The following is a 25,738-nucleotide window of genomic DNA, read 5'->3' as shown; positions in this document are numbered from 1 at the left end:
CACATGGTAATGAGTTTTACTCATAACCACTCATAAAATATATATAAATATATATATATATATATATATTTTTTTTTCTATAATTCTCTAGCTGAAGTTTCAGTAGCCATTAATCCAGTTTTATATATATATATATATATATATATTATTTTATTTTTTTCAGGATTCTTTAATGAATAGAAAAATTAAAAAGAACATCAATTATTTAAAATAGTGTGAAGTGTGACATGACATACAGCCAAGTATGGTGACCCGTGCTCTGCATTTAACCCATCCAAAGTGCACAGGGAGCAGTTAGGGGTTCGGTGCCTTGCTCAAGGGCACCTCAGTCGTGGTATTGCCGGCCCGAGACTCGAACCCACAACATTAGGGTTAGGAGTCAAACTCTCTAACCATTAGGCCACAACTTCCCCAAATATACATTTTTTGTAATATTATAAATGTCTTTACTGTTACTTTTGATGCATCCATGCTAAATAATAAAAATAAATAAATACAAAAATGACCAAAACCTTTGAACAGTAGTGCACATTATTGTTTTACCTGTGTATATATTAGTCATGTCATGTCTAAAATCAAAAATATATTAATAATGTGCCATGCACAGGTTAGTTAAGGGCCTTGAGCCTAAAAAAGTTTTTAAGACCCCTGTTTTAAAATATTTCTAGGAAGTGCTGTGGGCCCTTGGCAACCATGGTGACACTCAGGAACACTCACATTTTCTAAAATGTTAAAATGAAATTGAATTGTTTTTGTTTTATTTACCAATATTAAATTGTATTGTTGTAGATGTATATTATATAATTGTGTATATACTGTATCTGCATGACTTCTACCGTCTGTCATCCTGCATTATAATTTGCCACTGAAAACAAAACAGTCGGTCTATAACTTCTGTGTGCATCCAAATAATTTAGGACTCAGCCCAAATCTTCATGCAGCTAATTATTGAGTTTGGACTTGTTGTAATTCTGAAGAGGGCTTTTACGCTTAACTGAAGTTCAGTCAGTACGAAGCTTCAAAGTCACCTGCCCTGCCACCTTAATAACACACACACATGCAGATATGCATGAATAAATATAGGAACTTCAAGCAATTAGATAGCATAGCAGTGTGGCCTGCCTCTGTGCCACATTGACTCAATTAGAGAGCTTGTTATGCCTCCATTAGCACTAATGAGCAGGACAGAGTGGGTGAGAGGTTGAGGAAGATGGGGGAATGAGATGGGGTCTGCCCTCTCACACACACACTCCTGCTCTCTCTTTCTATGCTTCTTGTTTACCTGTCAATTATTCGCTCTCAGTACAGGGCAAATGGAAGGACAACTGGTGACCGCCGCTATCGACATGCCTCACTCTCTGCCATTCTCTCCGTCTGGCCTCTGTCTGTGTCTCTTATTCATTTTGTTGCTCTAATTAGTATGATCTTTGTTTCTCAAATCTCTCTCTTTCATTCTATTGTCTGGTCTATTTCATTTGTATTGACTGGAGATGTGTGACTCTGATATCCTTCACTGTTGTTTTAATGCCATTTGCTGTCCAATTAATGTTTTGTCTTTCAAACTCAATTTGATATGATGAACTTCTTTTGCGTGTCGTGAGTTATACTTTATTGCGTGTATTTGTCTTTCCTGCAGGTGTCATCGACTTCCTGGTCAGCCAGCATCCCATCGCTCAGGTTCTGCGTGATCATGTGATCTTTAAGATCGTTCCCATGCTCAACCCTGACGGTGTGTACCTGGGAAACTACAGGTCAGCTGAAATGAACAATTGTGCACATAATATAATATTTTAAATTGTATTATATTTACATTGTATTTTTTATTGCAACAGGCATATAACAGTTTCCAGTATCGCATAGTAATTTTAATATAATAGATATTTTATGCATATTATTAGATATATAAATGTTATCATTTATTTATCATTATCATTTACATTTTATTTAATGTAATCATTGAAATTATATTATATGGGTCAGTAAGATTTTTTCAATCAATTTTATTCATTTTAATATACTTTTATTCAGCAAGGATGCAATTCAAAGGTGTCAGTAAAGACTTACCTTGTTACAAAAAAACCTTGTTACTTCTTTTTAAACATTCTTTTCATCATAGAAGCCTTAAAAAAAATGTTTCATGGTTTCCACAAAAATATAAAGCAGCACAGCTGTTTCTAAAATTGATGATAATAATAATAAATGTCTCCTAATCACCAAATCAGCATATTAGAAGGATTGTGTGATGCTGAAGTAATGGCTGCTGAAAATTCAGCTTTGACATCACAGTAATAAATTACATGTTAAAACATATTTAAAAAGAAAGCATTTAAAATTATAATAATATTTCACAATATTACTGTTCCTTCTGTATTTGTTATCAAATAAATGCAGCCTTGGTGAGCATAAGAAATTTATTTCAAAAACAAAAATCTTACAGACAATAAACTTTAAAATAGTCCTGTATGTATGTATATAATAATATTAATGTTAATGTTAAGAATAATAAGGATAATAATAATTATTATTATTGTCATCATACTCAAAGCCCCTTATCTGTCAGTATTTTATGACAAGTGAAGTGAAAGTCTACAAAAGTCAATTGTAATACAACTGTGTGTGTGTGTGTGTGTGTGTGTGTGTGCAGTGGCCTCTCTACACTAGGGCTGCAGTTGTTCATGCATGGCATGTGTTATCTTCTCTCCTAATCCCGTTATTGGCTTTTATATAATGGTGGTGATCATTCTGAATACATCAGAGGCTCGCTGTGTTTTCCCATAGGCCCACAGAAACTGCGTCAGTGGCTGCCACCTTGTGATGGCTCTCATGAACTGCAGAGGCGGCTCAATGGTTCAGTGGTGGTGACAGGGCTGACATACGACATACGGCACTACTGACCCTTAAAGGTGCCCTAGACAGCAACTTTAACCGATGCTGCCTCAACGAGAGCCATTGATTTCCATAATTAGAGATCAGATCCATCTCTCTCTCTCCCTCTGTGCTGAATCAGTAGTTTATTGGTCGAGAGAGAGAGAGAGAGAGAGAGAGAGAAAGCAGATGCAGGAGGGGACATGGGATCAATCCTTGCTGACTGGGGATTAGTGTTGTTCTGAGAGCTGCAGCATTGACTACAGGTTCAGCTCAAAGTCACAGTCACAGAGTCTCAGCTGGACCGCAGCAGGGACTTAGGCATCTGTCCATTCCCCACATCAGTCCACTGCCTCAGGGAGAGGAAAATAACAAACAGAGACCTGTACATGTCCAATGGTGTGGAAGAAGAACACTCTTAATATTGCCCAAAACACCAGACACAAATTTCTGTCTGTAAATGTAGAGCTGTGGGGTTGTCTTTAGTGTGTGTCGTGATTGCTTTTAAAGGAATTGTTCACCCAAAAATGAAAATCTGCTGAAAATGTACTCATCCTCAGGCCATCAGCGATGTAGATGAGTTAGTTTGTTCATCAGCTTTGGAGAAATTGAGCATCACTTGCTCACCAATGGATCCTCTGCAGTGAATGGGTGCCGTCAGAATGAGAGTTCAAACAGCCGATAAATGGATTTAAATAATGGATTGTGGATTTGCATTTTGTCCAGAAGCAGTGGTTTAAGGTTAAAACGGCTGATTTTATTTAACTTGTACAGTAGCTTTTTATTTCTGGACTTGTGTGGATTACTTGTGGATTATTGTGATGCTTTAATCAGCTGTTTGAACTATCATTCTGATGGGACCCGTTCACTGTAGAGGATCCTTTTGGTGAGAAAATGATGTAATTTTTCCAAATCTGTTCCAATTGAACAAACAAGCTCTTCCCATAAAATATGTTAATTGAAGTATTACATATAAATTATTATAGTATAGCCACAATTAAACTGTGTAAACTTTTAAATCTGAATTAAAATTAGTAATATGTAATTTAAGTACGTGAACCAACCAGAAACTCTAATCAATGTAAATCTGCTGATATTGAAATGTTTTTAAAAGACGCCACAGCGTTCATCCTCACAGCGATTTGATGTTTTTCACCTCTTATTTGCATAATGTTGAATGATGCACAACTTTTCGATGCGTACACCTCTCCGCTGTCAATCCCACAATGTCCTGCATGTACCTGCCGCTCATCTCTCTTGCTCGCTCTGCACAAGTGGACATGTACTGTGTGTGATTTTTCTGCAGTTCTGACCACAGAATGCATGTTGATTTCACTTTGAGCTTATCTGTGATGTTCAAACCCAATAGTAAATGACATGAAAGATTGTGGTCTCACAGCCCTGCCCACATGGAATCTTACTGGTCCAAAGTCTCCTCATAGTTACCTATTAAACATCAAATATGTTCATATTCACTGTGATATTATCACTTTGCACAGTATTTTGCTTTCTGTGAGGTCTGCCAAAAAAGTTGTTTTACTGAGTTGAACGGTTGATTTGTTTGCATTTATTTTAGATGTTCTTTAATGGGCTTCGATCTGAACCGTCATTGGCAGGACCCTTCCCCTTGGGCCCATCCCACTCTACATGCCGTCAAACAACTCATTGTCCAAATGAACCAAGACCCAGTGAGTATCCACATAGTAAAGCAGCAACTTTTTGGTGAAAACAAAATATCCCATTGAAATTTCCTTTCGCTCTTCTAACAGACTGTCCTGCCCTAAAACCACAGCACTGAGTCAGTGTTGGGCTGGATGCTTAAATAAACAAATTAATGCTTTAGTGCACGAGTGAAATGTAGTATATTATATGGTGGGGAAAAACAGCCTTCACATGGTGCACTTTTAATTGTCTCTACACATTAAACTGGGTTAGGAGAAAGTATTTTATCATTGAGCTTTAATAAAAAAACACACTTACACACTGTCTTTGAAACACAAGGTTGTGTGTAGTATGTATTGGAACCTGGCTCAGCATATAGGAACCAATGTACTATTCAAAGCAGCTACAACTCAGCATTTTTCTCAATGAGTGTATCTATGTGAGTGTTTGCTCTCCCTCTGCTCAGGTGAGTCACCTATACACACTCTCACTTGTCTTGTCTTTTGTTTGAGAAAGCGCCGCCTCAACTTCCTTTATGTTAATTATAGCAGAAGAGTGAGGTTGTTGGATTAGTGAAGGTCAGATGCTGTCCTGGGAATCGTCTGCCCTTTCCTGCTCTTTCACATCCTGATAAGACCGGCAGGCACACTCAGGAGAGGAGGGCAGTGCCACGCAGCTTAACCTTTCCCCTAGGCCTGACACACTGATCAATGTGTTGCTTCACGGCAGAGTGATCTGCTCATGTCCCTCACATCCCAACAAACACACACACGTATGCTTCATTACATCGTGAGATTAGATGTGAGGAACGTTCCATAGTAACACAGTCGCGCACTTTCCGTGAGTCTTAAATGGATCCAAACAAGCAGCTTTACAACTCTTACTTGATTGCTCCGTTAGATTGAGCACCCCAGTCACCTTAAAACAAAAGCACTGGTTTAATCGACAAATAGCAGACAAAAAGTGTGTTCGGGATATCTGTCTGAAAATGGTTCAACAGGTTAAAGTCTGTCACTGCATAAAAAAAATGCAATTATGCTCACCAATGCTAAATTTATTTAATAAAAAAAAAAACAGTATCCGGTATCGTTCCAAACCCGTAAGACCTTTATTTATCTTCGGAACACAAATTAAGATATTTTTGATGGAATCTGAGAGCTCTCTGATCCTCCATAGACAGCAAAGATATTACCAAGATCAACGCACAAAAACGTAGCAAGGACATCGGTAAAATATTCCATGTGACATCAGAGGTTTAACTGTAATTTTACGAAGCACAAAGGACTATTTTACCGATGTCCTTGCTACAGTACATTTCTGTGCATTGATCTTGGTAATATCCTTGCTGTCTATGGAAGGTCAGAGAGCTCTCAGATTCCATCAAAAATATCTTAATTTGTGTCCCGAAGGTCTTACAGGTTTGGAACGACAAGAGGGTGAGTAAATAATCACAGAATTTTTATTTTTGGGTGAACTAACCCTTTAATGCCCTTTTGTTGAGTAGAATATTTTATTTTAGAAAAAAAAAGACAGAGGCAGCTAGTTTAGACAGATGTGTAGGACACTGGTTTTATGAGGAAAGAGTGTGTGTAGGCAGGAGAGATGGACTCAGGGGAGAGGTAAACATTTCATAGCTCTTTCTGGATCCCTCACTTTGTGTCCTTGTTTCATTCCCTTCTGTCCTTTTAAAGAGATTTAGTGGGGTTTTGGGGAAATCATAGTGCCCCTTTCTCTTTTTTGTGCAGTTGTTGTTAATAACAAGCTCACAATACGTTTGAGTAGTTGCCAGTTTAAGCACATGAAGTCAGAAGTTCACCTATCACTTAGAAGGGTCACCAAGGGAACATAACCAGGAAAATGACATTTCCCTTGTATGTTATTAGTCATTAAGCTAATGCTTTTATCCAAAGTGAGTTGCAGTACACTTATTACAGAAACAATCCACCTGGAGTTTAGTTGCTCAAGGCAGTGTACCACAAATCCTGACAGCCCTGTGCAAACCACAAGTAGGGGTGTCACACGAGCATTAAAATTAACACAATGTTGATATTTTGGGCTACAACAATGCTTTTGGCTTGCTGTGTAGCAGTGTAGATTTAAATGTTGAACCAAACAGTTAATGCAGAACGAGAATGTTCTAAAATGGAGCTGCTTCTCAAATCTTTCCTTAGCTCCACGAAAGCAGTTTACCTGACAAAATCTGCTCTTGTGTGTAAATATACAGTATATTTGTGACCTTGGACCACAAAACCTCTTAAGTGTCAATTTTTAGAAATTGAGATTTATGCCCCATCTGAAAGCTGATATATAAATAGCTTTCCATTAATGTATGGTTTGTTAGGATAGGACAACATTTGGCAGAGATACAACTATTTGAAAATCTGGAAGCTGAGGCTGCAAAAAAAATCTACTAATCAAAAATAAAGTTTTGATATATTTACGGTAGGAAATTTGCAAAATATCTTCATGGAACATGATCTTTACTTAATATCCTGGTGATTTTTGATATAAAAGAAAAATCTATCATTTTGACCCATACAATGTATTTTTGGCTATTGCTACAAATATACTCCAGCGACGTAAGACTGGTTTTGTGGTCCAGGGTCACATTTGTGACTTCTATGCAGTATAAAAATAGACATTCAAATTTAATCAGAATAATAATATTGATAGATTTCCTGATATCGTTTTGATGCAATATTGTTATGTCCATTTTCTGACAAATGAAAGTCATCATCTTAACTGTTGATGTAAATTTACTGGGGACCCCCTAAATTTGTACATTACAAAAGTTATAATTAAAAATAGGGCCTAAATTATTATGTATTAATTATATTTGTGTTTTTTTTTTCATAAATACAATACAGTTTATCTAAAAAATATTGATGTATTTTATGGAAATGTTCTGTGAGGATAACTCTCGTTATCTTCTCACATACTATTTGGACTGCAACTCAAGTAAAATATTAATTTTGTCATGGGGCATCATTTTTTTTTGGTTCATATGGCTTTTGTATTAATTTTGATGTCTCTTATGCTTGGTTTTAAGATTCACCCCGCTAAGTAATAATCTTGGGAAATCAAGAGAAATCCCAATTTGCAGAATGAGAAGTATGCTATTGTGAGTTGAGCTTATATGAGCTGCTAATGTCTGTGAGGCAGTTTACATTTGGATGGAGTTTTGGTGTACTTGTGCATTTGTTGTTGTTGTTCACAATATGGCATGGAGGGTTTTTGACTGATAAATACATCTCAGTATGCACAACAGAGGAGGAGAGATCAGGATGGGGAAACACTTCCCTCCCCAACATCACACTGAGCATCTCACAGCTATACTGACAAATACATACAAATGCAAACAAGTGCTCTCACACATACACAAATGCATGCACAGACACATACAAATATGCGTGCCATGCAAGATCTCAAGCCAGACTGGCATTGGCTGTGTTCTCTATGGTTAATCACGTTAGACACAGCACAGATCAAAGCTATGGGATGCCAATCTCTGTGCCAGCCCACTGACAGGGGGCAGTGCCCCCACTGCCCACTGGCACATTCCTCCAAGATGGTACACTTTGGGCCGTTATTTTTTAAAGCATTAGAGGCATAACTGCCAATTTTATTTATTTATTTATTTTTTAAAAGAGAGAACTATTAGATATGTTTAACAGACTGTTAAATTACCAAATAAAACTAGAATGAAAAGTTATTATTAATTTGTTTGTCAGATATCTGTATCTTAAAAAGAAAGAAAATATATTGAAAACTAATTGATAATATTATTTTGACACTTCCTAAATTTTTATTTTATTTTATTTTATTTTATTTTATTTTATTTTATTTTATTTTATTTTATTTTATTTTATTTTATTTTATTTTATTTTCAAATTCATTGATTTTATGTTTTATTTTATTTTATTTATTTTCAAATTCAATGTATTTTAAGTTTCCAGTCTTCAGGATCAGCTGATCCTTCAGAAATCGTTGTAATACGCTGATTTGGTGCTCAAGAGATAATTCTAATTATAAATGTTGTAAATGGTAGTGCTGCCTAATAATTTTGTGGAAACTACGATACCTTTTCAGGGTTCTTTGACTAAACATAAAAAAAAAACATCGTAAATAGATTTATAGAAAAATGTCAAATAGAGATTTTTACCAATCTTTACCTACTTGTGAATTTAATGCATTGTATACCTGTATGAATTTCTTAATTTCTTAAATATGAATTTGTATATTAATATATGTTAGCATATACTTTATATATGTGTTATGTATACACACACACACACACACACACACACACACACACACATACACATACAAATAAATATTAATATTTTGTGAGTCCTTGAATCTGACCTGATATTTCACCATTATCAGGACAGTTTATTTCAAATTTTAAGTTTATTTATTTTGTATTATTTTTTAAAATAAATGTTTTGGTCAATTTATTGTTTGAATGCAATAGCAAAATCACACAAATTAAGTTACCTGTATTTACATATGGCTAGCAGGGTTGAAAAATAATAGTTTGAAGGTTAAGCACCTCCTGATTTTTTTTTTTTTTAAGAAAGTGCATGTTTCCACATAGACATGCTCTCATATTCAACTGCACACAAACTGTAGCATGGATATTAATTAGTCTGCAAGGCTGCAACTGGTTCAACAGCGGGCAGAGTTCGATGCCAAGTCAACACACCAGCTCCCCGTTCCCAGTATGCTAACAAAGACCATACTAAGCTAACGCATGCTAATCTACGACACTCACCTTTTAATTGTACAAACCTTTCTTGGTTAACACACTAGCTTGCATGCCTTTCTCAGGCAAATATGTTTAAACCAGTGCTAGCAGAAAAAGTACTTTACACCAATTACACAGCACTGCTCAAATTATAGCAGTTACTAATATAAAGTTTATTGCATTTCTACAACTGATATTGGCAATGACTTTGTATTTGCTTTGAGGATACAGCTATTTGTGTCCTAATTATTCAGTTTATTAATGCTAAGTGTTTTCATTGCCTTTTTTCAGTGGTGTCATTGAAGTTTTTTGTTTGTGCCAGAAACAAGCCCATATTTAGGTACATTTTGAACACATCATTGATGTGATTTTGTGTTCAATCCATCTCTTTGAGCACTAAAGTCACCTGAGTGGTTTTTAAACCGAAACAATTCGCCATATTACACTCTCGAGTGAGCAGGTGAGAAAATGACTCAAAGTTAGTGATGCAGGTGTATATCTGTCCATAAGCGCCAAGTATTTTTTTAGGAAAAATTAAAAAGTGAGAGAAAGAAAGAAAGAGAGAGAAGGGGAAAGAATAAGGAAACAAATGGACCTATCTCCCACGTATAACACGCTGCTTTTCCAGATCATTTATCATGGAGAGAGAGGGATTCTTTTTGATTGGCTGATTACCTCGATCATTCATCATGGCCCAGATATCCCCACCAATCTGACAACAGCATTTTGGATAATTTGTTAAAGATGACAAAAGGGCCGGTATTGCCATGGTTCATTTCTGACCTTTTTAATATTAGAAAATTAATTTTCCTTCTGAAACAAATGTATTAGATCCTGTCAGACTGGCCAGATGAATATTGCACCTTGAAACACCCCCTCCTCTTCCCTGTGTGGTTGCTGCTCTTTTGTGTGTGTGTCTATGAGCTGTTGTGTGTGATTCTGATAGTGGCAGAAAGCAGTCTTGCGAGAGAACGAGAGAGAAAGAAAGACAGAGAAAGATAGAGTTGAGACGTCCTCTGGTGTCAGACGCACCTTTCTAAGCGATCACCGAGATTTACGGGCAATTTACGTCCATCATCACTTCCTGTCCTCTGTCCTTCCATCATCTCACTTTCAGTGAATCTTCTGAAATATCTTGACTTGTCTTTTTCTCTCTTTCTTTCTCTGTCCCTCTCATGTTTTTAAGCGTATTGTTTATAAGAGAAGTCAGAAACACAGATGAGCTTCTGATGTTTGATTAGAAATGGTATGGACTTTGGATTTTAATCTTAAGCTTTTTATTTGACTGTAATGTTTCCTAAAAATCACATATGAATGTCGACACAACATTCAGAAATATTTATTATTTTAGCTATTTTACCCAGCTCGAGTATTAAGTCACATCTGTGTTGTGCTGAAGAGCTGGGTATACCATCTGTAATGAAGGAAGGAGGATGGAAACTGTTGCATTATGGAGCGAAGCCATTTTCCACCCTGGCAAAAATCTTAAAAGCAAGAAATAATCTGAACTCTGTCTGATGAGCTGTCTTTTCAAAGATCACGCACACAGACGCCTTCCATCTTTCCTTTTCTGCTTTCGCTTTGCATGTAATTGTGTTTTGACCTCAATCAGAATATTTTCCACATCACAACTGTATTTCAAGTCTTGCATTATCAAAATCTCTTTTTTTTCTCATCTGTGGAGGATGGGCAAACTTCTGAGCGAGCAGAATCTGTTGCGTCCTTTTCTCTTTATAGGTATTGCTGATGCCAAGTGCTTTGTGGTTAAATGCATCAGCTTCTAATCCTGCTTAAATCAGCACCATTTCTTAATTCATACAGATAAGCAGAGCATTTATGGGCCTTAACAGCCCAGACTAATTACTATTCCTTAGATAAGTGCTCGTCCGACTAAATTCTTTTGACCTTCCATTTCTACTCAAAGGAACAGATAGACGTTTGCCTGCTATCCTCACATGCAAAAAGTGTGATGGGCATTAACTTCCTTTTTTTTTTTTTATATGTACTTGCATATTCAACACATCGACACTCAAATTATGCTCTATTTTCATATTCCTAATTTCTTAATTGCCCTTAATTGCTTAATTACAAATTCAAATGAACAAATCTGGAGGTCAGAGACGCACGCTAATTGAACAATCAATCAGCGTTAAGCTAGCGGAGTATTGTCCACCTTTGATTGACAGCACATTAAGAGTGTGTGATTGGCTGTCTGTTTGCTGACATTGAGGGCTGTAGATGGTGACTGTACTTTTCTGTCATGAACGTCCTTGATATTGCATAAGGAAAATCAAGTCGTAATTTCGAGACGGATGTAATTTTCACCTTGAAAAGGATATTTTTATACCAAAGGAACTTTAATACTCTAGTTTTATTTTATAATAATAGGGATAATACTCACTTCACAGATTTTGAAAATGGAATTCATATTTATTTTATTTTCCTAACAGTATTAGAATTAAATGATCATTGAGGTAAATTATACAATGATTATATTCATTATCTTATATATTTAGATATAGTGTATAATATTTCATAATATTATTTAAATATTATTTAATTATTTAAATAGTAGTTGCTATTTTGTCATATCCCCAATTTCTATACACTTCTAAACAGAAAAATTACAAATTCTAAGTAATAAGTTATTTTAGTATTATTTATATACGATTATAACAGTTTTAACTCTTTTATTTTTACGTTAAAAAGATGTAAAAGATGATTTACCCCAAAAAAAGAAAATTCTGCTATCATTTATTCACCCTCAAGTACTTGCATGAACTTTCCCTTTTAGTGTACATTTAAAATCTTAGTTTACGTTTTTGTTTTTTATGCTTATGTATTTCTATATAGCTATATATATTTTATTTAAATTATGCAAATATTTTAAACTAGTTTAATTTTAATGTTATTTAACTAGTTTTAATAACAACACATAAACATAAACATAAAAAACACATAAAATTCATATTCTATACAAAATACAAATATCAAATAAAACACTAAACACTTCATTTGTTTTTGTTTTTTACCATGTCCTCAAATTCATTTTCATCCTATACTTTTATAAAAATCTATTTAACAAACAACTTCCTTAGTTTTTTTTTTTTTAAGGTACTGTATAAAAGGAATGACCCAGGTATGAAAGTCTTCTTTTTTGCATTTCGCTTTTCATTTCTTTGTCTTCCAAGAGCTCAGCACCATGACAGAAGGCACCTGGTCCCAGATCAGTGTTGAAAGGTTACTTCTAACCCGGAGGTAGAGAACAGCTCTTGCAGAGCGGAGCAGCGGCCATTTCATTTCCACTCTTAATTATGTTGTTAACGGTGCAAAATGAGCCAACGGTCCTTGCTGAAGGAACACAGCACTTCACGCATACATTGCCATTACACAGCGTGTGATCGTAAGCATCTCTTTGAGCAAGAGAAAAGGTCATAAATGTGTGTGTGAACGTGTATACATGTAAGCAAAGTCAGCGGCCCCACCCCGACTTTGTAATGTACGGCAAGTATGTGGGCGATAAGACAGTTACCCCCCTCTACTGCACACTGGGAACCCCTTGAAGGAGCTGATGGAGCTACCTTAACAGTGACCAGTGCCTCTCTCTCTCTCTCGTTTTCCCTCCTCCTCTTTTTTTTTTTTTTTTGTCTGTGTGTTGTTCTCCCTCTTCCTTGCGGGCTCCATCTATCAGACTGGCATGCGTGCAGCCGCCCCGCTCTCAGCCACCATATTTCACCGCCTGCCATCAGAGGCCTGACAGCCCTGCGCTCACTAGGAAATTGCTTTGGCTGTGAGCGGAATTTCAAGCACTGGGTGCTGCCCGATCTCTCCCCCCACTCGCATCTCTCTCTCTTTTTCTCTCTCTAGGTCTTTGACTCCTGATGTTTCTCTTTCTCTCTCACTCTCTCTTCCTTACTTCTGGTTTACCTCCCTCTCCCGACGACCTGCGGGATTCGAGGTGCGCTTCGGAATGCGTAATGAAGAATGAAAAGGCACGGCATAGATGGAGAGAGCACAGGAGGGGGGTCAAAGGGTAGAGGAGTGGGCCATATTATGCCTGCATCAGATGCTTACAATGTACACAACGGATGGAGAATGATAGGCAGCCTTGAACAAAATGGCCATTACTTTGTCGCCGTATAGATACGTGGAGCAGGATGCTCCTTTTGATGCCTTGTCACCAAAGCGCCGTGACTCACTCTTTCTCTCTCACCCACACACAATAACACACACACGCAGGCGAGGCGCATCAAACGGCAGCCCTCTGCGTGGCGACACCTCGTTCTGCTCGACAGCGTGATCCTCTCTCCACACAAAACCACACAGAAGTGTCTCTCTCATCATCTTGCCAAGCGCAAGCTTAATGATGTGGCAGCCATGATGGAGCAGTAGTTTCCTGCACTGCAGTGCTGTTAGACTGTAACTGAGACAACACAGAGCCAAAATGGCGTGTGGGAGGCTTGAGAGGGGGCGTATCTGAAGGATTGTCCACCGTTTGAACACTTTAAAAGCTTTTTTGAGGATGTAAACACTTTTCACGTCTCTTTCTACTGCTTTCGCAGAAGTATATACATGTTTTCGGTCTTCTTTGTTGAGATGTTTCTTTCTGGTGACACTTTGCCATTTGTTTCTAAATTGAATTTCTGCTCTGTGCGTTTTTTTGCTGACAAATATTATTGTATGTGTTTCCTGGTCCATATTAATCATTTATTCTGCATTAAACGCCTGAAATCCAGACCGCGGTTGAGGTAGTGAGGCGTGCCTGCTTCGCTTGCTGACTCAGGAACATGAATTAATCCCTCTAAACTATGGCAGTTGTGACAGCTGTTCTATAAAACACCCAGGAGTGTTGTTGCTCTTTCACAGGGCCGTGATGAATAATGCTGTGCTTATTTTTGCACTCGGAGCATCGGTGATGTGAAACCACAGCATAGTTTGATAGTTTAATATTTAAGATGTTTGCTTGCTCTGTTTTTCTATGGACAGTCATTCACTTGCTGTCTGTGTTAACTGGAAAAATGAACATTTTGTCAGCATTTACTCAAGCTCATGTCATTTCGATCCTGTATGACTTTCTTCCATCCATGGAACACAAAATGCGGATATTTAGAAGACCGGCCGCATTTATTTGGTCAAAAATACAGTAAAAGTAAAAAAAATTTTAAATGACATTTTCCTATTGTAATATTTAAAAAAATATATATATATACCATCACTAGTCTGTTTGAGACATTTTTTAGGATTCTTTGATATATTTAAAGTAAAAAAAAAAAAAAAAAAAACAGCATTTATTTGCCGTTGAAGTCTTTTGTAACATTATAAATGTATTGACTGTCTTTTTTGATCAGTTAAATGCATCCTTTTCAAAAAATAATCATTTCTTTATGACTACAAACATTTGTGCTGTTATGTATTATGTATATGAATTGTATGAAGATGAATGTACATTTGAACAATCCTTTTGAAAAGATTTTTTTTTTCTCTTGTTGATAATGGTGAGTTATTTTAAATACTGTTGACATGATGTGTTCTGCCTGTTCATCTTTCCACTTGCCTAGCTGATCTCTCTCAATCATTGTATCTCTCTCCATGTGATTTACAGAAAGTGAGTTTGGAGTTCTACATTGACGTGCACGCCCACTCCACCATGATGAATGGCTTCATGTATGGTAATGTTTTTGAGGAAGAGGAGATAGGGCAGAGACAGGCCGTCTTTCCTCGACTCCTGTGCCAAAACGCACCTGACTTCTCTCTTGTAAGTGTAATGGGTATTGCCATAGTTACTTTTAATGCTCTATGCATAAACACCTTGGCTTAAAGGGATGGGTCACTCAAAAATTAAAATTCTGTCATAATTTACTCACATTTACTCAATCTCTCATGTGATTTTCTTCCTTCTGCATGTGAAACAGCATTTTGAAAAATGCAATGTCGTTTTGAACCACAACATTCAAAAATATTTTGTGATGACAATTTTTTTTTTCTCTTTATTGTGTTGGAGCATATTAACTAACTACTAGACTATAAATTTACTCCAGTTTCTTAAAAATACAGTGTGTTATATCCTAGAAATTATTAATATGTTACTATTGCATTATTTGTGACTGCATGTAAATGAAAATTAAGAATGTAAAATGCAAAATGTAGCGCATGATGTTACCAGATAACATTGGAATTCCGCTCTATAGTTACGCTGATAGGTTTCTTCTTTTCTTCAGCAAAAGAAAATCATTGGCTGAATTTCATCTCCGTCAGCCTTTTCCCTCTCAGCTCTATACTCATTAGCAAACGGTGCATGGAAAAGCATTATTGGTATTTTCTCCAAAAATTCAATACGCCCCATAAATTAGCAAATTTTTTGTTTGCAAGATGAAGCGCATCAACACAAGCTATTTTTCCAGGGGACGGCAAGTAACCTTTTCAATTCTGCAGAGCAAGACAATAACCAGACTCAATATTGCTGATGAGGTGTCTATATGAGAGGAGCAGAAACACTTTAACCATTTGCCACGGTGAAGCTCTTTTGGATGAGTCGGGAATCGGATGCTGATGAGGATACGCTTATATACATCTGAGAAGATACATGAACCATCCGTGCACCCAGTGCCTTCATAACACAGAGCTGGAGAGACATTATTGCGTCTGCTCATCAGCACAGACCGAATCCTCTATATCTCAGCCCCCTTCTCATTTTTTCACTTGACAGCTATATTAATTGGTAATTTCCACATGGTTTTCAGTGTCAAAATAGGATAACATGAATCAAAAAGATTGGTTGGTCTTTATTTGCTTTGTTTGTTTACAAATTTACTTCTGGTTTATTTGTCGTCTGTATTTAGAAGGATTGTTTGGATGGATGTGTCTTCCAGCTCATTGCACCCCTTCCACTCTTTTAACATTATTCTTTCTCGTTCTATTCATCTTGGCTCCATTATAGTTTCCAGAGGATGTTACAAATTGATTGATAAATGTATTAATGTTATGTGTTTGAATGGATTGATAGATAAATAGATATACAGAAAATGGATAAAGTGATAACATATGTATAGATAGACATGGATGGATGGATGGATGGATGGATGGATATATATATATATATATATATATATATACATAGATAGATAGATAGATAAATATATTTAGAAATATGGATAGATGGATGGATGGATGGATGGATGGATGGATGGATAGACAGGGTGGATAGATAGATAGATAGATAGATAGATAGATAGATAGATAGATAGATAGATAGATAGATAGATAGATAGATAGATAGATAGACAGACAGACAGACAGACAGACAGACAGGGTGGATAGATGGTTGATAGATGGATGAATTGGAATACAGGTAGAAAGATGGATGAAATGTGGGTAGATAGATGGATAGAGAGATGTGTAGACAGACAGACAAACAGATAGAGGTAGATAGGTGGATAGATAGAAATATGTGTTGATGGATTGATGGAGAATTGCTAAATTGATTAATAGGTGGACAAGTGAATGGATGGATGTACAGATGGATGTGCTTGCTTCCTGGAGGGCGGAGGGGTGTGTGTGACCTCAACACAGCACTGTATTCTGCTTACCTACAGTTTTACTCCAGTGATGGTCCCATTGTGGAGGTCCCCCTCTCCCCTCCCTGCGGCCCCTAAATGCTCTGCGTTGCTCTCTTTGTCAGCATGCAGTTCCTCCAGCCTGCAACAGTGACCTTCAGCATGCAGGAAGTGTGACATTTCAGTAGCTCAGCCAGCAGAATACGGGCAGAGGACTAACCTTTACTGCCCAGTCACCCATTTAGAACTCACAGACTTCTCTCATTCTTACACAAAGAGCCGCTTTTCACAGCCTATGACTATTCTCTGCTTCGCTGAAAAAAATGTCACCACATTATTTATGATCCTCTATAGATGCTGTTTGTGTTTTGTATGTGTGCATGTGTGCACATTTTAAGGGTAAGCTCTGTCTTTGTGGATCTAATGCCTTGTGTTTTGAAGCTATGCTCTCTTAAGCATTGTCGTGCGTTTGTTTTTGTGTGTGTGTGTGTTTGTGTGTGTGTGTGTGTGTGTGTGTGTGTGTGTGTGTGTGTGTGTGTGTGTGTGTGTGTGTGTGTGTGTGTGTGTGTGTGTGTGGTGACGGGAGGGCACAGAGGGCAAGTCTCCAGCTGGCATGTTGCCCCCTCTCTCTGCCTATTCAGCACACAACCATCCCAAAGTTCATCCAGCATATTGAGGGAGAGCTGCCTCTGGAGAGAGTCTTGTCTCAACTGTGCTTAGCCACCAGCTACACATCACACTGACACTAGATCAGTCACCTTTCTTGGGCAAAAGCAAACATTTACCAACCATTATAGCTGAGCCATGGAAAGGCACGGAGAGTGCAGTGTAAGCAAGCACACAACTGCAGGAAAAGTGGAGAGCAGAGAAAAGTTGCCAGCATACTTAAGTACTTCTGTAATGGACAAAGTGGCATAAATTATTAGGCCAATCCAGTGCGATCCATAAATAGTTTCCTAAATCCAATCAATAGCTTTCTTTCTCGTGACAACTTTGTGCCTAGTGTATGATAAAATGGGTTTGTTGGGAAATCTTTTTAGGCTGGTAATTGTGCTATTTTTTTTTTATTTTTTTTTTTGAGCATATGTTTGTGGTTGTTTTATGAAATGAGGAAAAAGGAAGTCCCTTCTGATACAATTGGGACTATCAACACAATTTTTATTTCATTTTAATTTCTCTCTCTCTCTCTCTCTCTCTCTCTGAGATACAACTATTCGAAAATCTGTAATCTGAGGGTGCAAAAAAATCTAAATACTGAGAAAATCGCCTTTAAAGTTGTCCAAATTAAGTTCTTACCAATGCATATTACAAATCAAATATTTACTTTATATCCTAATGATTGTTGGCATAAAAGTAAAAAACTATAATTTTGATCCATTTAATGGCCATTACTACAAATATACATGTGCTACTTACGACTGGTTTTGTGGTCCAGGGTCACACACACACACACACACACACACACATGCGCGCGCGTGTGTGTGTGAGAGAGAGAGAGAGACATTTTTGTTTATTTATTGATTTATTTCCCTGTGTGCTTCCCTTCTGAAATAACATTAACTAACACTTTTTACATTGCTTCAAAAATAATGGCTATATACAAAAATAGTAACAAGCATATTTTGTGCTTTTATTTGTTAATACTGACTGTTGTTCATCTATTATTTATAGTCACTGTCTTTTCAGACCATTAGTCAACAAATCCTCAGTAAACACTGCAGGTGTCATAATCATTGCAGGTATGGAAGAGATGCCCTTTTAATTTAACCGAGCTGTGTGCTCACTAAAAAAAAAACACTCATTTTCTGATTTTTCCCCCCTAAGCAATCTCAAGTTCATTTATATTCAGACAAAATCAAACGTGGTAATTTCTGAGTAGGTGAGCTGTTTACTCCATCCATTTTCACTAGTTTTACCCATTCGTGCAAATAGGTGGGCACTGAAAGGGTTATCAGCCAATCACAGCAATGTTTTCTGTGGTTTCCTTACTCAAAGCAACCAACACAACAAACAACATCCCTGCTTCCAAGTATGTCTCTTTGTTTGTTTCTATTATCTGTGTTTTACTGTGATTAATCATTCTGTTGTGTTATGTCTTTGTGTGTCCTCTCCAGTCCAGTACATCGTTTAACCGTGATGTGGTCAAGGCTGGTACCGGCCGACGGTTCCTGGGTGGTCTGTTGGATGACACATCATACTGCTACACACTGGAGGTCTCCTTCTACAGCTACCTGACAGCAGGAAGCACCTCACCTGTGCCGTACACTGAGGATGGCTGTATCCTTTTATTCCTCCTTCACCTGATAGTAACACTATACTCTAAAATATATGTTTGGAATCTGAAGTTCAAAGTAAATCAAATATTATTGGAGTATGTTTTACAAGAAAATACTGTCTTTTACTTCAAAATGCAATGCTTAATTCAATGTTAATTACTGTTTCTTTATAATATTTGTGAAATTTACAAGGATTTTCTGAGTGAAAACTGCTTCAAAGTAAATCCACTGTTTTTTGTTTTTGTTTGTTTGTTTGTTTGTTTTTTCAGTGTACAGTTCAAAAGTTTGGGTTTAGTAAGATTTTTGTTGATGCATTTTAAATATTATGTTCTTTTGAACTTTCTTCATTATATACAGTATAATATATATTACAGTGTAATATAAGGACGATAATATATATATATAATATTAAGCAGCATATTAAGAAATGTCAGCTTATTTGCATATTAGAATGATTTGTGCAGAATCATGTGACACTAAAAACGTCTCGGTTACGTAGGAGGGAATGGAGACGTCACGTCGGTGACCGACGAATTGGAATATCGCTTTGATAGACCAATCTACTGACCAATCTCCATCCTAGTGTAAACTAAATGAGCCAATGCACATTGGCATGCAATTATTGCATCCAGCTGCCGCTGATCACAGCGTGAGTATAATAAGGCAGCAGGTGCAATGCATACCAGGTTTTCGCTGAGGAGCCGTGCCGGTGACCCGGCGGCTCAGCGGTGGAACAGCAACCATGGCGACAGGACGTCACTCTAGATGTCACGTCGGTGACCGACGAATTGGGATCCCTACCAAAGCACCATGGGTGCTGCCCCTTCCAGTGCCCTGTGCGAGCCGCCTGTGCCCCTATTTGGTGTAGGCCGGGGCTCGGAACAAGTAGTTCCACTCACCACTGTCAAAGCACTACCTCACTGGGTGAGATTGGATAACACTGGGAAAACGTACCCATTCCGCTTGGAACAGCGACGCTGCAGAAGCATCCTTCCCGAAGGAGTTTTTGGAAGCAAATACACATATAGCATACGTTTAGGTGTATATGGAGAAATTTGAGGTGATTAATACCATCTAGGGAAGGCAGAAGTCTGCCGGGGAGACACGGGCTCTAAGGCTGTACTGTGGACTATACACATATGAGTACTGCTTAGGTCTCAATATAGAACCCAGCCTTTCCACGGTTCTCATGGATTCATCATGAAGGCCTGGTGCCGGATGTTCCGCCACATCCGGCTGACTAGGGTGATGGAGGATCTCAACAGGGTCTACAGTACGGACACTCTGGAGCAGTTTTAGCAAGCCGACACTAACCGGGGCCTCTCGGTGCCACTACCCATTTGAGGTGAGAACACAGGAGGATACCAGCTTTACACAAAGGCTATAGAATCTAGCTCTACAAATATCTGTCAGCAAGGCACCATGAGCCAGTGCCCAGGAGAATGCAGGATCTGACCACGGGGTGAGGGTTTGGTGACAGGCCGGTGTAACTTGGACCTGGTGAGTGCCGCGCTTCCACACCCACCTCGGGACTCGGCCATAAAGCCCGTGCTGGAGCAGTCTCATATGTAACAGGTGGAGGCAGCAGCTACCCGCCGGGCAGAAGGTTGGACTGCCACAGTCTGCTCCCATGCAGCCGAGAACTGCTGGGCCAGGTTCTCGACCACGTTGCCGAAGAGGCCGGTCTGGGACACAGGGGCATTAAGGAACCGATCTTTGTCGGCGTCCCTCATTTCAACCATACTCAGCCAGAGATGGCGCTCCTGGACCACAATCGTGGACATCGCACGACCCAGAAAACTCGCAGAGGTCAGTGGCAGTTCGGAGTTCTTTCAGAACTTCTGGATCGTGACCACCTTCGTGCAGGTCCTTCAGTGCCTTGGCCTGGTGAACCTGCAGTAACGCCAGTAAAGTGCTACTGCTGGAAGTGGTTCTCATCTGTCCGTTGCCAGAACGAGCCCCAGATCATGGCAGCAGCAACAGGACTCCGCCCCCCTGAAGGTAGCGGAGCCTGGTACGCAGCTCCGAGATGGTCATCTTCCCGCAGTGGGAACATGACTCATCCACCGAGGCCACCTCAGCCTGCTTGATGCCCAGACACGTGAGGCAGCGATCATGGCCATCACCCGTTGCCAGGTAACAACCGCACCCAGAAACGCATGGATGAAACGGCATCCTTATAAGGACGATCCGTCGTCTTTACAAAGAAGCACCCGTGAAGCTCTTTTAGAGAAATTTGCTCTTTAGGAAATGCTTTTTTAGTGCTGAGGTGCACAGGGGAATTGGATGCTTGCAACATGACAGGGGGTAATGCAGCCTGAAGTGTGCAACCCACTCGACTCGGGAACTACCAACGCTGAAGCCCCGTCTCACCAACACACAAAGCTTCCAAGAGCATGCTGAACTCGTAGTTCACAGCTAGACACAGTTTGAGCAGAACCATACTAACACTCGGTTTCGAAGTGAAAAGCTGGTATGCATTGCACCTGCTGCCTTATTATACTCATGCTTTGATCAGCGGCAGCAGGATGCAGTAATTGCATGCCAATGTGCATTGGCTCATTTAGTTTACACTCGAAGTACAGGTAGATTGGTCTATCGAAGCGATATCCCAATTCGTCAGTCACCGACGTGACGTCGAGAGTGACCGACTGAAAGGGAACTGGAATAATGACTAATTAAATTTGTACAATTTTAGAATATATTAGAATAGAAAGCAGGTATTTTAATTTGTAAAACTTATTTTGAGTATTAATGTTAATGATCTAATAAATGCAGTCTTGTTATCCATTTGAATGTTATTTCAAAAACATAATATCTTGCCGACCTCAAACTTTTGAATGGTATATATGTATCTGTTTATATATAGTGTATTGCCCTGTCTGCCACCTTTCATGTCACATCTCAAAATAGTCACTATAGTGAAGGATTTGGGTTTAATGGGAATGCTAACAGATAGCATTCTTCAGTTTTTATAGACCACCTTGTACACTTCTATTTCTCTCCGTTTCTCCTCGGGTATCTCTGACCCTGAAGCCTCCTGCTGTCTGAAGGAGGAAGGGAAGATAAAATGATCAGATGAAGGACAAACTTCTCATTTTGTTTCGCCTCTACAAATTTGTTCTGTCTCATAGTGAACTGATTAAGTTCTGGGTGTTTAGATACAGGAGCCACAGGTTGCTTTATTGACAGAGAGGCTTTGAAGTGGAGCTGGTTCCTGTTGGTTATAGGTTGTTTGTGAGTTGGTTTGTTCAGTGACAAACAAACAGCCTGGTCACTATGCATCTTCCCTGAAAGCTCATGCTCCACCTAGAACGATCGAGTCTACTCCCATTGAATTTCCCCCTCATGAGGAACATATGGCTGGTGTAAAGACCCGATTTTCTTGAATTGATGCTGCAGCTCAGTAGATAAAAGCCAATGACTTGTGCTGCTGTCTCACTTTCTGAAATGATCTCTCCAATGTAGGTGTACTGAGCGACATACTGGGGTGGTGTCACTGTTCGATAATGAAGGCTGGGGTGATAATGTCACTCTATTGAAGCTCGGCTCTCTTCCCTGCGTTTAAGCTGCATGCTGGTCGTACAGTTCCATCCCCTTATTTACTGCGAGCAATGTTCACTCATTGATCTCTTAATTATTCTAGGAATCATTATCAGAGAGCGAGGTTTTGTTGACCCGGTTGGCTGTTAGACACGCGAGAGACGTTGGCCGGCCAACAGAAGTGCGTTGTTGTGTCAATGTGGATGCAGTGTATACACTTCTGTGCCAACACCAACAGGTGTCCAATCCATTAGGAAGATTAGGGACAATTCTAGGATTTTAGTCCCACATGGACTCATTTAGGGAGTAATTATTCTTTTAATTGGAAGAGGATAGGAGTTTGAATCATGCTCAGCTGACTTAAAATACCTAATATTTCAAACATGTCGGATCTGACCTGTTTCAGCACTGTCTAGAAGGATGAATAATATTTAATTATAAAGTACATTCAATGATTACTGAAGAATTCATGGCTACGTTAATCACAGATGGGGCTGAGATGAAAGACCTTAAATCAACACTTTTTTGTTAGATAATACTTTCTCATTCAATACAGAACCAGAGAGGTTTTGGGAAACTGTTTTGTTTATTTATTTAAATTTATTTATTTATTTTTATTTCTTTGGTGCTCTGTGCAGATTCATATCTGAATCTGAGGTTGAAAGCCGCTCTTTATAAAGGAGTGAACTCCACTGCTAAAAGGTGTCTTTGTGCAAACCCAAGATGTGTGTAGCTGAAGTGCCCTCTAGTGATCGGAAAAGGGTTGGTTGAACTTTACTGTGAGCTTGTGTGTGTGTGTGACTGTGTGCACACATGTGAGCATTTCACCCCAGTATCGCTCTGTCATGCACCCAGCTGCTAGACGCTCATATTTACAGACTTCTCTTGCATTAATTTATTTATTTGTTGGGTGTTTATCTCAGAGCGAGCAGTAAAGCTGCTGACTGATGCCTCATCGCTTTCACTGTTTCTCTCCACTCGCCTGCTGCCTCACTGGGCTGTCATCTCCAAGGCCCAGCCGCTCCAGTCGCGGTAATAAGAAACCCATCCATGTAGAATTACTCCACAGCCCTGCAGATTATTTTCCCTTAGTGACAGAGAAAAGATAGAAACAACAAAAAAGGCAATTTACAGCTTGCTGGAAAGAGTCATAACTTACTTGTGAGGCCTCTCTCCTTGAAACACCATTTTTTCCCATCACTTAAAACAGCTGTGCCGTGAAGTAGCGACAGGTTAAAGCTGATTGTGGGCTGTGCTGTTTATTAGGTGTGCAAAACAGGAGCTAACAATGAGGAACCTGCCACAGAAGAAGTGTGTGAGATGTTTTAGTAAAGTCTGACAGTCATTTGCATGTTTTAGTGGGAGATAATTTGTACAGACTTTATGTTGTACACATTTGGGCACACACAGACATTTATGAGCCTTTCAAATAGTGAGAACTGCTTTAAATGTTCTGACAATTCACTTTTTAACATGTTTTACTATGTTTACAATGACATTTTCCTAAATTTGGCCGTCATATGTATAGCTATACATACAAATAGAGGAAGATAGATTAGCATTGCAAAACAAATGCAGTTTTTCTCAGTTGCTACAAAAAAAAACATGAAAACATATAGTTTCACATTGTGTAACATATAGCGCATTTCTGTACTATAAGGAATTAAATAGATTTTTATATTTTATGATTGTTATTATTTATATAATTGTATTCATTATTAATCATTATTATTGTTTTTATTTCATATCATTGTGTGTATTAATTCTTAGAGAGCTATAAATCTTGCATAAATGAGCCTAAAACAGGGTTATTATATTTAATACAAAACAATAAAATAGTCATTTTCATTATTTTAAATAAAACATGTTAATTGAAATAAAATAAAGTTAAATATATTTTTTTTTTTAAATAAAAATTATTTCAGCCAGGGAAGCTTTTCTCATTTTATTTAATTTAACTTGATGTAAATAACTAAAACAAATAAAACCAACTACAAACTAAAACTGAAATAAAATGGATAAAAAAACTATATAGACATAAACTGCTTAAATGAGAACAAAAATTTACTAAAACTTTAAAATTAAAATTAAAACTGAAAATATAAAGTATAAAATAATCAAAATATTAATCAAAACTATAATACTATGTCAGTGAAAATAAAATAACACTGGTCTGAAAATATATTCTAGCTACCTTTATATTTTAGAAAATATCAGAATTTTAAAGCATTTGATCATGTTTGGGGGTTTTTGGCATTACATTTTTTTAAAAAACCCCTGGTTTTAAAGTGTTAGTGTAATAGAATGGCTAAACAATTGAGGAAAAACTGAATATGGTGTGACTTTGTAAAGGTTATTACGTTGTAGATCTGGGAGGGTGTGTTAGTGTGTGTGGCACGCGAGGGCTGAGGGTGTCAGCCTCCAGTAGTGGAAGGGTATTTGCCATGGCATGTAGTGCAAAGATTGGGGGCAAAGAGGTTACCAGAATGTGACATGCCACTTTTTACAGGCCAGTTGGCAGGTCTATGGAGCGTGCAAATTATCAGCAGAGACCTTTACAGACATGACTTCACTCTCCGATAAAAACCAAGACAATGACAACATTATAATTACCTGCAAAGGAATTAATTCACCTTTTCCTAACCTCACTAAACAAACACACACCCATACACACATGCATAATGTACTGCTAATGTTGACAGTGGCACCACCTGGATAGAGATCTCACCACACTCCATAATGCTGCATTTCCTGACAGAAGACACTGAAAGATCCTTCAGTCAACGGGCTCAATCGCCTACATTTTTGCTCCACCTTTGTCATCATTATAGAATACAGAGCATATCGGAAATATAGAACAGCAGCACTGAGGGAATAATTTAGCACATTTAATGATTTATCACCACCTGTAATGTCGCACAAAACTGAGGAAATTTATGATGGATGCACAGCCCGGTCGTTGGTAACCTGTAACTGATTTTTATCGTCGTCACAGCATCCCCCGGGCAATATAAGCTGGGTAATGCCTGTGGTGGCAAGGTGCCTCTGTACGAAGCTGCTGCAGGTGGTTATGTCATCTTATGAATTTAGAT

At 38.2% G+C, this 25,738-nt stretch overlaps 1 protein-coding gene across 2 annotated transcripts in view; it reads left to right on the top strand.

Moving 5' to 3' along the window:
* The window catches only part of agbl4 (AGBL carboxypeptidase 4), a 327,238-nt gene that overhangs the window by 289,416 nt on the left and 12,084 nt on the right, over positions 1-25,738 (top strand). For both annotated transcript variants that reach the window (XM_042729535.1, XM_042729534.1), the window contains 4 exons: positions 1,637-1,751; positions 4,442-4,553; positions 14,877-15,029; positions 18,942-19,104. In XM_042729535.1, coding sequence (XP_042585469.1) covers positions 1,637-1,751; positions 4,442-4,553; positions 14,877-15,029; positions 18,942-19,104 — 543 coding nt within the window. The remainder of the gene's footprint in view (positions 1-1,636; positions 1,752-4,441; positions 4,554-14,876; positions 15,030-18,941; positions 19,105-25,738) is intronic.

This window comes from Cyprinus carpio, chromosome B8 (genome assembly GCF_018340385.1).
Source record: "Cyprinus carpio isolate SPL01 chromosome B8, ASM1834038v1, whole genome shotgun sequence".
NCBI classification, from domain to species: domain Eukaryota; kingdom Metazoa; phylum Chordata; class Actinopteri; order Cypriniformes; family Cyprinidae; genus Cyprinus; species Cyprinus carpio.
The sequence above is the reverse complement of the archived record's forward strand: the minus strand, read 5'-3'. Positions and strand labels throughout refer to the sequence as shown.